The sequence below is a fragment of the Grus americana genome, chromosome 22, assembly GCF_028858705.1.
Source record: "Grus americana isolate bGruAme1 chromosome 22, bGruAme1.mat, whole genome shotgun sequence".
In the NCBI taxonomy this organism is placed as follows: domain Eukaryota; kingdom Metazoa; phylum Chordata; class Aves; order Gruiformes; family Gruidae; genus Grus; species Grus americana.
In genome coordinates this window covers 1,657,392-1,671,044 of record NC_072873.1, presented here as the reverse complement: position 1 = coordinate 1,671,044, position 13,653 = coordinate 1,657,392, and the positions used below count along the sequence as shown (strand labels likewise).

Genomic DNA, 13,653 nt, shown 5'->3' with positions numbered 1-13,653 from the left:
CAGTCGGTATGTGATGCCCTCTGTGACCACAGTTAGCAGCGTGTCTTTGCGGCTGAGAGAAGTTGTCATCTGGTTTGCGTTTTACACGTGCAGAAATATACCTGTTAATTGGAAAATGATGTGCCGTGGACAGGACAGATATATTCCAAATATATTCTGTGTGAGTGGGAGAGAAGGCCCAAGGGAAGAACCAACTTTTTGGAAAAGGAAGGCAAAGGGTCTGACAGAAACGAGGGAGAAGCAAAAGGACCAAGCAAAGGGAGAAGAGCTCTCCGAGGCTGAGCGGGTTTGCCTGGGTGGGGGATCAGAAAATGCTACGCTGCATCGCAGCAGCGATTGCTCACGGAAATCAAACTGGGCCAGTTCCTAAGCTGGACCAAACAGATAAGCCCTGTAAAAGTTTAAAAAGATATATTTTCACGGAGATTTGGCCCACAAAGTATGACTTCTTCCTTTTAGATACGTTTCTACTGAATGTCCATTCAGATGCTACATGAGTTTGGGTATAAATTGTGCCAAACCCCTACTGTCCCTCTTGAAAATTTATTTCAAGGTCCTTATCCAATACATAGCGATGTAATGTTGGATCTCATCCAAAGTATAACTATATCTAATTATCAGCCATTTGAGCTACTTCTGTATTAAACCATAAAATTGAGATAGGATTGAAACCTCTTATGATTCCAAAGGCTAAATGCAGCAGTAACATAAATAATGCTGTAAATTACAAGCAAAATGAAAACTTGGTCAGAAAATATATGATGTAATTTGTGCTTAGGGGTAAATTTGTCCCTGGCTGCCCAGGGTAGGGAAGGTATGACCTGCATCAAGCCCAAGTATATGGTTGGGAGTCTGAATCTGTGTCATTATTACAGAAAACAAATGACATACCTTAAAATACTTCAAAAAGCCAGCATCCTCATGAGATTTATTGCAGTCTGACCCCCTCTGCCGGTCACCCGCTCGCTGCCTGTGTCCCAGGGCCAGCACTTCAACATTGGCACCGAGATTTGTAGAAATGATAGGAGGAGGCAAGTGGAAAATTGTAGGTACCAGCATAAAAGGGATGGAGAGGCAATTCGGGGGCACTGACACTTGGCACCGGTAGCTCAAGGACATAGATAATATTGTGACATAACTCTAAGACCAGGTGACAGGGTTTGGGTTTAGCAAACGACCCGCTAAAGGCAATACTAGCAACAGCGTACAACGGAAAGAGGTCTGGTAACTGGCATCAGGGCGAACGACCAGGCTTTTAGTCAAAATTGCGTTTGTGTCTCTCCATGTTTGATCTGCTTCTGTCAGGATGTAAAGCAGCAGAAGAAGAAAAATATAATTTAGAATGAGGGTGTATGGGAAAAGGTTGGGGGGAAAGCATTTTCTTGAAAAACAATGGGACTCTTCCTGAGGAAACAAGTGTTCGGTTAAAAATTAGCCATGGAGTGTTTGACCGTCTAAATTAGGATAAAGCTATGCCAGGAATGTTGAGATTTAGTAATCAATAATGTCAAAACATGTACAATACCAACTATTTTTAAATAATATTTTATCATCCCGAGTGACGTTTTCAGCTTTTTCTCCTAGCCTAGGGAAAAAAGGTGTTGATACACTGGACGTTCCTATGACAGAAGAAATTCAGCCAGCTCTAGGTTTTTAGACCAGCACTACTGGGAACGAATAGAAACAAATAGATCCCATCCAGCTCATTTTACTTTCTTGATTCATTCTCATTATCCTGTACTATCCACTGGCCCTCATGATATATTCCCATGCTGTGAGGATCAACCAGTAAAAGACGTTAAGCAGAAACAGTCCCACCACCCATAGCCACACCATGTCGCATGCTAGAAGTTATTCAGAGATGTGCTTAAGTACTTTGTTAGACGGAAGCTTCAGAAAATATTTGAAAGCCCGCAAATAGCTCCCTTAAGACCCCGTCAATTCCTCCAATTTATTTAAGAATGAACAGACACAGACAGCTTTTTCAAAGATTTTCTCCATATAGCTTTTATTTTTGTTTGCTGTTAGTTTCTTTTACAGTTTTTTTTAAATAATGCTTATCAGTATAGTACGTCTCAAGACAGAAATACTCTATTTAAACCTAGATTGATAAAAAGAATCAAAACAATAAAACATTTTGAAGTCTTTGTTACTCTAAATATTCTTAAAACTTTAAGTAAACTTCTTAGGATTTTCTATTGCTTCAGATATTCAGCCACAGTCTAATACAGCTGGATAATAAACCTTTACCCATTTGTGTCTGCAAGGAAAAAAGAGCTGTTAATCATAAACTGAAAATCCCAAATCAGAAATAAAAATAGTAACTGGATAACCTGTGCACAAAGCATTGTAATATCCCAAGGCACTTAGTTCTGAATCACTTGGTTTGGTTTGAGAACAGGCTCTTCTTGTTAAATCAAGAAGGTTTAGAAACATAGAAGAGAAATAATCCAAATTCGTCATTTCCTTTAAATGAGGATGCCCAGTTTCTGATTGAGAGACCATTTATCCTCTGTGCTGCCAAGACAACTCGGCTACTGCTCTTCAACGGGCTCCAGGCCATAGCAATCTTCTCTTTCAGAAACATCAGGTTTTCCTGAACACAGTGCACGTGCCTCACCCTAGAATAAGCTGTGCTGCCTACTTTGCTGGAAGGACGGCCTGAGACCTTCAGATCTGCAAAGATATTCGGTCTCTTCATAAATATTTCTCTTTCACTTGCTTTACGACAGATGGTGAAAGAAAAGATGTATTTTTACTTAGCTTTTTTACTTTTTAATAATTAATTCTGCATGCCAGAAGTTGAGCAGGACTGAAGGTGTGATCCTAAAAGATTATAAAATGTTTCTGATCTTTGGTTAGCAATCACAGTGCTATATTAAAGAATAAAACCATTATAATAGATATGTATCAGCCAAGCACAGAAAACTGCTGTACTACATCCCATCACTTGGATCCCTACCTGAATGAACAGTTACGTGGCCAATGCTGTTCTAAAGAACTGGTATCACATTCAACTAAATTACTAATTATAGGATTTGTAACTTGTTTAACAAACATATACACTTGATCCAAGACAGAGGACTTAAGTTTGATGACAGTGATTTGGTTTCAGGCTGTGGATGTCTGACCTGATTTATGTGTTGGTCATATGCTGCATGGAACAGAAAGCTCAGAGTTACCATACTAGAGGCATAGTCTGTCTTGTCTGGGTGATCTTAGCATGAATCAAGCCTATATAGTGATTTTGGTCTACTCTATACTGCAGCCTCTGCCACCTATTCTACAGAGCAGATATGAATTCAGAATTACTCCAGGCCATGACAAAACATATGGTCATCGAACACCTGCTTGTTGGACTTTTCAAAGGTCTCACTGCAGAGTGGGCACTCCAGAAGATGGCTCTGCACATGGGCCTCAAACTGACTTGTTTCAATATCTTCCGGAAAGACATCATCGCACATGGGGCATTTCCTTATAGAAGCCTGAAGTACAAAGCAAATGCAAATAAAGTCAGTTTAAAAATTAGATTCAAAGAGAAGAAACAGGAAAATTTAGTAGTCAGATGTTATCACTTTTGGACAAGTCTTTCTGACTTTTAACACTCTCAAGTTTTCAAATGTCTCCAAGCTTCTCTAAATACCACTTAAAAGACAAGAGCTTCTGACAGGTACTCTGCCTTTCCATCCTACGTTGCACATTTCCATGTCTCCAATATGAAATAAGGTACTTAGCAGCTGCATGCTGCTCATTCTGACATTAAATGCTGCCAAGAGCTGGTCCTTAAAAATTAAGGTCAACAGAGTTTCCTTTCTCCTCCGTAAGACATATAACTCTCATTAATTCTATACATTAAGCACACGTAGCTCCCTTTTGTTGTCCACTAAACCAGCATGTAGACAATTGGTTACAGAGCTGAACTTGGAGCTTTTTATTTCAAACCACTAATTCACGTCCAGTCGTGTTCACTTTACTTACATCTGCAGCTCCTGCCTCCAGGTTTGCTTCTGCAACTGGAAAAAGAAGTCATCGATTTAGCCACAACAAAATGATTAACAACGTAATGTGCTGATAACTAGTAATTCTTGAAACACGAAGATGTGGCTCTGGATCTAAACCTCTATATTTAGGACTATGGAAACTGGACATACGCCACAGAACTAGCTGTCTCACAGCTGAATAAACCAGCTAATAGTTGTCTCTCTTGGCAGAAAACGAACAGACAGCTGATACACTTAAGTCAACTCTTAACACCCGGCAGCATTTTGCAGCTGCCAAGTCATCTGCGCACATGCAAAGCTGCACAGAGGTGCTGCTAGTAATGTCTTTTCTACAGCGTTCAATTCGAGAGGGAGGATAATTGGCCAAGACTCTAACTGCCATGTATTTGCAGTTTCAGACAGAATGCCAAGTAATCTCACCACGATATGGATTTCCAAACAGAAGGCCTCCTACTTTAGGAGCTGGAATTGGAGCATGAGCTTGCGAAGCAACGGAGAAGGAAGAAACCTCTCTAGCCTGTGAGAGATGCCTCAGGAGACCGTCATTCTCTTCCCGTAGTTTCTGCAGAGGGACAGAACGGCAGAATGAATTTCCAGAAGCTCAGGAGACCATTCCAGAGAAAAGTCATACTCTGCACTAACACAGATCCTCTTATATCAGAATGAAAATTGCTCTGAACTTCTTTTAGGTTGCTCAGTGTTAGTCCTGCTTGACCAAATGGGAAAGTGAGGTAAGAAAGTGCCAGGATCTATTCTGTGGCCTGCCCGGAAAGGCAGACAAGACGATCGGAATAGAGTAATACACTTTAAAAGACAGAAAACTATCCTGAAGTCATGCAGAGTAAGGAACAAAACTGAGCAGTCATTGCTTAGACTGGACAAAAAGGCTATGTCCATTTAAATGGGTAAGTCTGCTCAGTTCAGTGGTGTCAGAATTAAGGTAACATTAGGAGTTTTTGGAAATCCCCACGCTACGATGGGTAAACCGGTCTATTCTGTGGTGGAGGAAAAAGGTGCGAGTTTTTGGACCCTTACTCTGTACAGTACAAACGTGGCAGCAACATACTGCGAGCGTGCGCACACGGCCATTTGTACGTGCCCGCAGACAGCACGGCAGCCTGGCTTTAGGCGATGGTCTGCGTGCAGGCACAATTAGTGACCCAGTTGGTAGAAGGGTTAATGGAACTGAGCACTAGACTGAGAGATTGGCGTTGTATTCAACACAGGAGAAAGGCGAGGGAATTGTGCCAAGTTCTCACCTGATTTTCCTCATCAGCTTCATTCTTTTTTGCCTGCAGAATCTGATACAAGCGCTTCTGCTCCTCAAGTTCTTTCATTAAGTCATGGTTTTGTTGCTATGAAGGAAGAGTGTTATTTGGTAAATCATAGGAAACCGGCAGACAAACGGATGCCAGCTCGAAGCACTGTAGCTGTCATACACTAGCTGCCTCATGCTCCATTTATTGCCAACACATAACCCTCCACTTTCAATGGGAGTCTTACCATTTCATGGTTTGTCATCTAGGGTATCTGCCTGTGACCACTCACACTCTGTATTTTCATTACAGCATGCGAGATGACACGACCTCTGAAGGGGACATATGACAGGTCAAACCAAGAGGGAGGCTGAAGAAAAGGAACTCTTACAGCTGAAAAATCCACCCTGGCAGGTGAGAGCTATCCAAGTATGCCAGGTTCCCTGGTGCTGTGAGACTTGCGTGCATGGTGGACAGCCAGTGCATCCTTAGGGAATAATCTTTTAGCTGCCTCTTGAATTAAATCAGTAAATTAGCTAAGCTAGAGTACTTAGGGATTCTGCAGTCATTCTCAAAGTATCACTCTAAGAATCCTGAACATTTGGCATCACAGCGGAGGTAATCACATCATCTATTTTAGGCATCTAATTTTCAATGCCAAAGTCAGAGTAGAGCCTTCAGAAGCTTCCTGAGTAGCACATATGGAGACAGAAGCACCTTTAGAAGGTCACTCAGGGAAAGAGGCTAAAGATGATGTGACGGCCTCAGTCATTGCCAATGATGGTTTCGTCAGTAGGAGGAAATGCCATAGCATGCTGCCCTTTTCTTTTATATCCTTCACATTCCTTCAAGGAGTGATTTCCAGTGCTGAGGATTGTGGATTACTTCTAAAAGGTCTGCAGAAGTTACCTAAGAAAAGCAAGCCTTTTGTCCATAAACTTAAAATTGTCATACATATAGTCATCTGCAACATCACAGGGAAATCGTGATGGTTCTGCAAATCGGATGAAGGTGGAAAACAGTGCGGTCAGAGAATCCCGGCTCCCCCGCACAGCTGCCAGCAGGTCCCATACAATACAGCAGAGCTCCGTGCTCAGCGCTTCTGGGACCATCGCCCCAGCTGCACCCCCAGAAACGCTGGGCTCATTCTGCAGACAGTGGGGCAAAGCGATAGTTCGGCCTTCGACCCCTTCATGTATTTCATGCAAGGTTCAAGCTCCTTATTTTGCTCTTTCTGCACAGAAATCCCAGATTTTCACGAGCAGAGTTGCAAAGAGGTGTCAGAGGAGGATGTGGGGTAGAGCACCAAACTATAGAGCAGAAACTTTGTATTGTTTACAGCTTGTTTTGGTGCATTCTGACCATACTGCATCTATTTCATTGATTATTAAATGCTAAATCTAACATATTAAAGATGAGAAAGGGACGAAAATATAAACAGAGAGGAGAGAAGACCAGCACGGATGCTGCCTCACTCCAATTACTAATCAGCTTCCTGTTAGAGGTAAAATTAACAGCATATAGTCTGGGCAGATTTAGGGTAACTTGGTTTATTTACCCGTAAGTCCCAGTCCTGAAACAATTTTGCTTAGATGCAGCAATTTGCAATCAGCCCAATATCAATCCTGAATTCCCACTGATTTACTTTACCCTTTGAGCTGACTCAGAAGAGATCAAGACAGAGACTGAATTTCCTGCTACAGAGAATCAAAATGACAATGTTTAGTTATAAAGGCATTTCATCCAAAACTAAAACATATGTGTATGCCATAAGAATATATGTATGCTATATGAATCTGTCAGATGGTGTGTTCACAGAACCACCTATGTGGACACCCATGCCACCAGGGACGTTTCTCCTTCTGTCACGGAATCCCCTAGAATCCCGTAAGATTGAGCAATATTTGTACCTGCTCACTGCCTGGGATGCCTCAGCCTCTCCGCCCTGGCTCCCCCAAGCACCGTGGGGGAAGGTTTTACCTGTTGAGTTACAGCCATGTGTAACTGGCGATTCTCTTCCTTTAAACTTTCAAGCTGCTCTGTCTTGTCGTGGTCCATATGAGATAGGTTTTCCACTTCTTTCTCATAATTCAACACTTGAGACTGGGCAGAAAGAAGGGTGGGCAGAAATTGAAAATCAAACAGCTCTCAGTGAGAAGCTCAGGCACCTTTTGCTGCAGAAAGCAAAGCTCCAGAACCCAGGGCCACTTAATTATTTTTTTTTCTGCAAACATTTTTCCATGAAAGCCTTTGCAGAAACTGAGACCAGTCACATGGGGATATACTGGAGCTGATGTATTTATCAGAACACAGTATTCATTCAGATGTTCTCTGAGGAGCTTTTTAAGTTTCAACATGCTGCTTCTAGTCTGGGGAGTCAGAGAACAAAGAGAAAAACAGAGACTCCACAGCCAGCCTGTTAGCCCATCCTTCTGGGTCTCCCATGCTCCAGCCCTAACAACCAAGCTATTTCCAGTCTACCTTCTCCCGTCACATACCTCCCAGCCAGAAGTCTTGTTTTCACCCAAGAATTGAACATAATTTTAGCATGTTTGTCAAAACAAGTGTTTTCTGCCTGGATCCTTAGCTAGCAGGAGATAAATAACAGTCTGATTTTGGTCAATGGAATGCAAAGGGGACGTTTTTAGGGAATAAAATCCTTACAGTCTCTCTTGGCACATCCCCCTCTACCCTTCCTTCCAGAATACAGCTTTCCTGAGGTTGACATTTTCCTAAAGAACCAACGTAATCAAAAAAAGAAACTCATACGCTACATCTCTGCTCAAGATTGCTCAGTTCTCTGTCAGAGGGAAACTGATTTCATCGGAGACAGTTCATAAAAGCAAAGGAGGGCAGCTATATGTTTGCTACCTGCAGCTGGTCCATCTGATCCAGCGCTGTTTTCAGTCTGGTTTCCAGGCATTCCTTGTCAGATGTCACATTCTGAATTTGCTCCTTGAGTCTACTCAGAACAAATCAAACACACCATACTTTCACCGATGGAAATATAATCCATTAAGGCGAGGTGCTTACATGAAATCCAGTTTTGAGATATGCTGTAAATACACTTACTGGTGCAGTTCTGCCTCTCTGCAGTCATACAGGTCCTTTAGATGTTTATTTTCCTTTTTCAGGGAATGCAGCTCCAGCTCCAGTTTCTCTGTGTTGCTCCTTAGAGACTCTAAACTATTCTGCAGCTCCTGAAAATCACAGTGAGGTCGATAGGAGGTAAATGGGACCCAAGCAACAGTCCTGCTCTGCACTAGAACTGCAACAACCATCAAATGCAACGTTTCCAGGCAGCCCCTCCAAAGGAGGGAAGTATCTCCTTTGCATCCTGACTACTCTTTCAGACCCCGTTTACTTTATATTAAGCCTTGAGCAAAACTGAAGGAGGAAAAGATAATAATAATGTGATTTTGGGACAGCCTACAAAACATTTCTGAACCCTCCCCTTCCCATATGTTGCTGACTGCTGTGTCTGCTGAAGTGTCTTATTCATCATTATTGTTCTTATCACAGTAGAGGTGTTGTACGATTTGGTAAAAGATTAAACAGATAACATGGGGAGAAACCTCTTTAATTTTCTCCTGGAAGCATACAGTGGAACAAGACCTGACTCAGTCCCTCTTCATCTTTCAGACTTAAAGCTTCTGACTTAATATATTATTTTTTTTGTTTACCTGTGTCTTGTTGAGCTCTTCCTGCAGATTGATGTTTTGTTTCTGGAGACTTGCACAGCTTGCTTTCAGCTCCTCATTTTCTTTACGCAAATTTTTGTTTTCTAGTTCAATTTCTTCCACTTCTTCCTGGCAAGCAACAAAGTTGTTCGGTCATAACAGAAGCACTGAAAAGCTGCATTCCAAATAGCACAGTGCGAAGAGCAAAGCAAGATGAGCTCTGCAAAAGGGAGAGTGCAGCGTAGTCGTTAACGACAGGGCTGCACACAAGACACTGCGAAGTAAGAGCGCTTGGCTTCACAATTATTGCCCACGTGCATGCTCTTACTCCCATCTAATGAGAGGCTGTTGCCATGAAAATGACATTTTTATTTAAAAATATTCAAAATGCCCTAAACCACTATGTATTAAGTGTCTCCCCATGACAAAGAGCTCACAATCTAAGCAATAAATGGCAGGTAGAGAAACAAAGGCTGCCCAAATTTGTGTGACTGATCAGTAGCAAAGCCAAGAATAGAACCCAAGTCTGCTGAGTTCTAGCCTGGCATCCGATTTACTGGATCGCTCCACGTTAGCAATGAGCAGATGCCAATAAAAGCAAAGGCAGGAAAAAGCAGAGGAAGAGAGGACACCTACCTGTGTGGAAACCACCAGGATATCATCCTCAGTCTTTGCTCTGAACTGGAAAGGCACGCTGGCTCCCCGGACCGCACCATCCTGGTCGACATAGCAGAACTGGTAGTATTCATCATTTTTCGGTAGGTAGTAAGCTTGAGACAAACACAACAACCCCGTCATATGCAGCTTCTAATTATTTAACTCTCTTAAGTGTATAGCACAGAAAGTGAGAACCTCAGAAAACTGAGACAGCCTAGTTCAGTATGGTTCCAGAACTGTTAGCAATTCCTTGTGCCAGTGATAAGAAAATGAACAATACCGCTCAGTCAAGGTGACAGAATTTAGCAGGTTCAAAATTTTGTGATTTGTTAGGGGATTTGAAATGTCTCCCAAAGCACGGTCCTACAGATATTCTGTTATTCCGAACGCAGTGCTTATTAGTGGCAGCAAAGTGGGAGTCTGGGGGTGCACGTGCACATACGTTCCCTGAGCGACCCCAGCTCCCACCTCACCTTTGAACTGGATCTGTTGCTGCACAGCGCCGTCACTGCAGACGTCAGTGGGCAGAGGAGCCCACATGAAGGTGTAATATTCCCGGGTTGTTTTCCATCCCACCTGCAACAGCAAAATTTTTACATGGCATCATGCAGTTCATGTTTATCCTATGGCAATGGGATTATATTTCCACATAGATCAGTTACTGGGAGGACTTTTGCAGTGATATCCTGACTTCTGAGAGCTGTGGTCTATGCATGAAAAGATAATCAGAGTGTCTGATTAGCTTTGAAGCTGTTCCGGTTACAACAGGTCCAGCACTTTGTCCCTAAGCAGAATTAAGATGTTCCATTACGCAAGTTATTATTGAAAAAAACCCCAAACCCAAACCCCCAACCCTGTTCTATGAAAGCCCAAGCTATTTGTTTCTGGTTTCACAGCACTCACTTACCCGGAAGATGCCCACCCAGTCCTTCCCGCGAGGAACGATGTTCTGCGTGAGGGTATAATAACAGGTTATGTCTCCTCCGGGAATGTAAGACTTCTCGACATTGTTAAAGACGACCTGGGAGAAGTGGCAGTTGTCTAAGAGGACGGCAGAGGTGGGAGGTTCGTCTGAGGTCTCATCCATCATGGAAGTCTACAAGAGGAAAGAATAAGTGGATTATCTCATCTTCTGATGGACAGAGTTGCGTCTGTGAAGGGTATGAAGGCTCGTGAATGAGAGCTGTGAGGTCCAAAACCCCTGACGCACACACCGAGGTGTCTCAGCAAGGCACACAAGCTCACTGGTGTCCTTGCCGCCCCCGACATCCACGGCAGCTTGCAGACCCTCTTTAGCAGGCGCGTGTGAGACTCTTTGATCTGACTGCTGCTTCCCAGCCACGGTGCTGGTGCTCCGCGGCTGCTAGCGTGGCACAGCAGCCTCCTTCCTGCGTGGGACCCCACGAACCCGCTGACTCCTACGGATCTGCTACACGGGAGAGGCAGTGGTGGCTGGCAGCAGGAGGAGCACACGTGCCTGCTGGTGGGATCCCACGCGTGAAGACCCTGCTGGAACGCTGGCCGTCCCCACATGCAGCCTCACATCACGTTTTTTATGTGATTTGACGTGCCAGGCACATCCCCACCATATGTAGTTAATGTGGGGGTGCGTCAGCTCTTCTGAAATCTGGAGACTAGCACATTGCTTGAGAAGAACAGAGGTTTTGCTGCATCACTGAAATGCTCCAACACAAGACAGAACCAGCAGCTTACGATCTACCATGCTAGGAGCTCCAGGACTCCTGCAGTGCCAGCCCTAATACACTCCACCTTCACCGGCTGACCGTGGTGAGACAAACAAGACACACTCATGCGAACTCCACAGCCTCCTCGCTTTCCACATTCAAATCCAACGCGATGACTTGACCTCCAAATACAGCATCTTTCATCTTCAGCTTCCCGGTGCCAAGGGAAGGGAGGTACCTTGCTAAGCTGAGCTCCCATGGAAGAGCACAAACAGAGCAGATCCTGTCTAGGCAGGTCGCCGTAGTTCTGTCTCGCAAGCCTGTGACACGAGGCTATTATAGCCTTGGTACTCGTGACTGCTACGCTGAAACTGCGAGGTGATTCTCAGTATCGACATTAATATGTTGCATGATGGCAGGGTCAACAAATAGCATTAAAGCTTTCGCATGAGTTAACTACACAGAAAACTTTGCAGTGCGTTGTGACACTACAAATCACACAACATAAATCTGTAGTGGGTGCACCGATCAAAACAGTATCCAAACTGCCAGGACCCAGGCAGGACTGGAAACAGAACACTACATCACCCTCTTGGCCACTACGGCTTGCAGGCAGCCAGGCTTCAGTCCTGGCAATCTGTCAAGGGGCAGATCGCTGCTGAGAAGACCCTGCTGCCAATCCCGGACAATTCAATGCCAGGAATCCAAAGCAGAACCTTCTCGGCCGATCCTAGTGACAAGTATTGACCTCATAACGGAGGGAAAGTTCATCATGAAAAACCATCCCACTGGAGCATTTCAGGTCATCTCCAATCCAGATGTTTCACATGGAAATGAACTCTCTGGAACCCTGGGGTTTTTTTTTTTTTTTGGCATCACCCAGGAGATCATCTGTATTCCGTGCCGTAGAACACCCCGAAAATCAGGCAGGAGTTCAGATGGGGATTGCAGGGCTGTGCTTGGACAGGAAAGGGTATGCACAGCTGGGAAGAGCAGCGACAACTGCGCTGACAAAGCCTTCCTCAGGAGGACCGAGAATTCCTCCTGCTGGGAGCAGAAAGCAGGACAGCCGCTAGCAATGGACGTGGCACGATCCTCCAAGATCTCTGGGACTGCAGTTTCACTTTTAGCGATCTCAGTAAAGCGCAGGAAATGGTGTGCATTTCATCTAAGCCTCAGTCTTTATCTGGCTGACACCAATGTTTCCTACCCTGATATGCCTTCATGATCTACGGTTCCCAAATGGCAGGGACTCCTTGACAGCCACCAGACAGAAAAAAAAAAAAGAAAATAAATCTAAGGGCAGCACCTTAACGATGTTACTGCATCGCTTCTGGGCAGGACACGAGCCCTTGCTGCCACAAAGGTTAAAAGTAACTTGTGAAGAAAACAAAGAGTCAGTGTCTGGATGCAGCAAAACAACGCGTTCTGCTGCTGCTGCAAAAAAAGAGATGTTGGTTTTGGTAAAAAACAATTGCGATCTTGAAGACAAAGCGTGCAGCGTGCACTGATGGCAAAGTCTGCAGTTCACTTCCAGGAAAAGATGACAGGAAGTAGAGGGGGGAGGACACTTGAACGTTCAGGTTCTTGTTACCGAACGGTCACCAGCCAAGGCCCCGAGGGGCCGGGGCCAGCTTCACCTCCGGGGCGTTAGTGACTAACGAAGGCGGAATACGCAACGCTTCCTCCGGTGTGCACGGCCCAGCCTCTCTCCGGGGACTTTCTGGGGTTTTTCCCTTTTCTTTCGTCGTTGCTGTTTCCTTCTTTCATTAACCTGCAGCGGCCCGAAGATGTAGGAAACCGCGGATTCCCCCCCTCGAGTGAGACCAACCTCCAGCCGCGGTCGGACACCGGGACACCGCGGGCCGGATGCACCGGGCAGCCCCCAGCCCCCGGGTGCCACGGAGGGGGGGTGCCCCGGCTCCGGTCCCCGGTAGCATCCCCGTGCGTGGGGTTCCCCCCGTCCCCCGGGCCGGGCACCCCCGGCTCCGCCACCAAGAAACGAAAGTGAAAGTGTCGTCGCCGCCGCTTCGCAGCGGGGCAGCCCCGCTCCCCCCCCCGCCCCGTACGGCCCCCGGGGGGGGGGGGATCAGGCTCCGGGAGGGGTACACGGGACCCCGCCACCCTCCTCCCCGCCTCACTCACCGAGGAGAACGGCTGGAAACCTCCGGGACCGCGACGAGGAGGCGGAGGAGCAGGAAAAGGCGGAGCCTCCCCCCGTGCCGCCCCGCCCGGGATACCCCTCCCTGGGCGGCCCCGGCCGCGGTGCTGGGACTTGTAGTTCAGCGCCGGAGCGTGTCGTGTGTCCGGGGACGGGGGGGGGGCAGACCGGGGACACCGGTGCCGGTTGTCCTGGGCTCGGGAGGGGGATGGA

At 45.6% G+C, this 13,653-nt stretch overlaps 1 protein-coding gene across 3 annotated transcripts; it reads right to left on the bottom strand.

The window, feature by feature from the left end:
• Positions 1-1,980: 1,980 nt before the first annotated feature.
• On the bottom strand, positions 1,981-13,572 carry CALCOCO2 (calcium binding and coiled-coil domain 2). 3 transcript variants are annotated; one of them, XM_054801695.1, is made up of 12 exons: positions 13,425-13,572; positions 10,502-10,690; positions 10,068-10,170; positions 9,574-9,707; positions 8,941-9,066; positions 8,330-8,457; positions 8,129-8,219; positions 7,238-7,360; positions 5,261-5,356; positions 4,422-4,563; positions 3,979-4,013; positions 1,981-3,485 (listed from the first exon to the last, which is right to left on the bottom strand). In XM_054801695.1, the coding sequence occupies exons 2-12, from the start codon at positions 10,682-10,684 to the stop codon at positions 3,309-3,311; spliced, it is 1,338 nt and encodes a 445-aa protein (XP_054657670.1). In that variant the 5' UTR covers positions 10,685-10,690; positions 13,425-13,572; the 3' UTR covers positions 1,981-3,308. The 3 variants fall into 3 exon arrangements, with proteins under 3 accessions (XP_054657670.1, XP_054657667.1, XP_054657669.1); XM_054801692.1 differs by lacking the exon at positions 13,425-13,572 and adding an exon at positions 11,518-11,598; XM_054801694.1 differs by lacking the exon at positions 13,425-13,572 and adding an exon at positions 11,462-11,480.
• Between the last annotated feature and the right edge of the window lie 81 nt (positions 13,573-13,653).

Excerpts from the sequence above, each read along its gene's own strand:
- CALCOCO2 (XM_054801692.1), bottom strand. The coding sequence starts at position 11,538 with ATGGGAGCTCAGCTTAGCAAG. Across the intron at positions 9,067-9,573 it reads TCCTGGTGGTTTCCACACAG|GAAGAAGTGGAAGAAATTGA; the intron begins GTAGGTGTCCTC and ends GTTGCTTGCCAG. Across the intron at positions 4,564-5,260 it reads AAGCTGATGAGGAAAATCAG|AAACTACGGGAAGAGAATGA; the intron begins GTGAGAACTTGG and ends GTCCCTCTGCAG.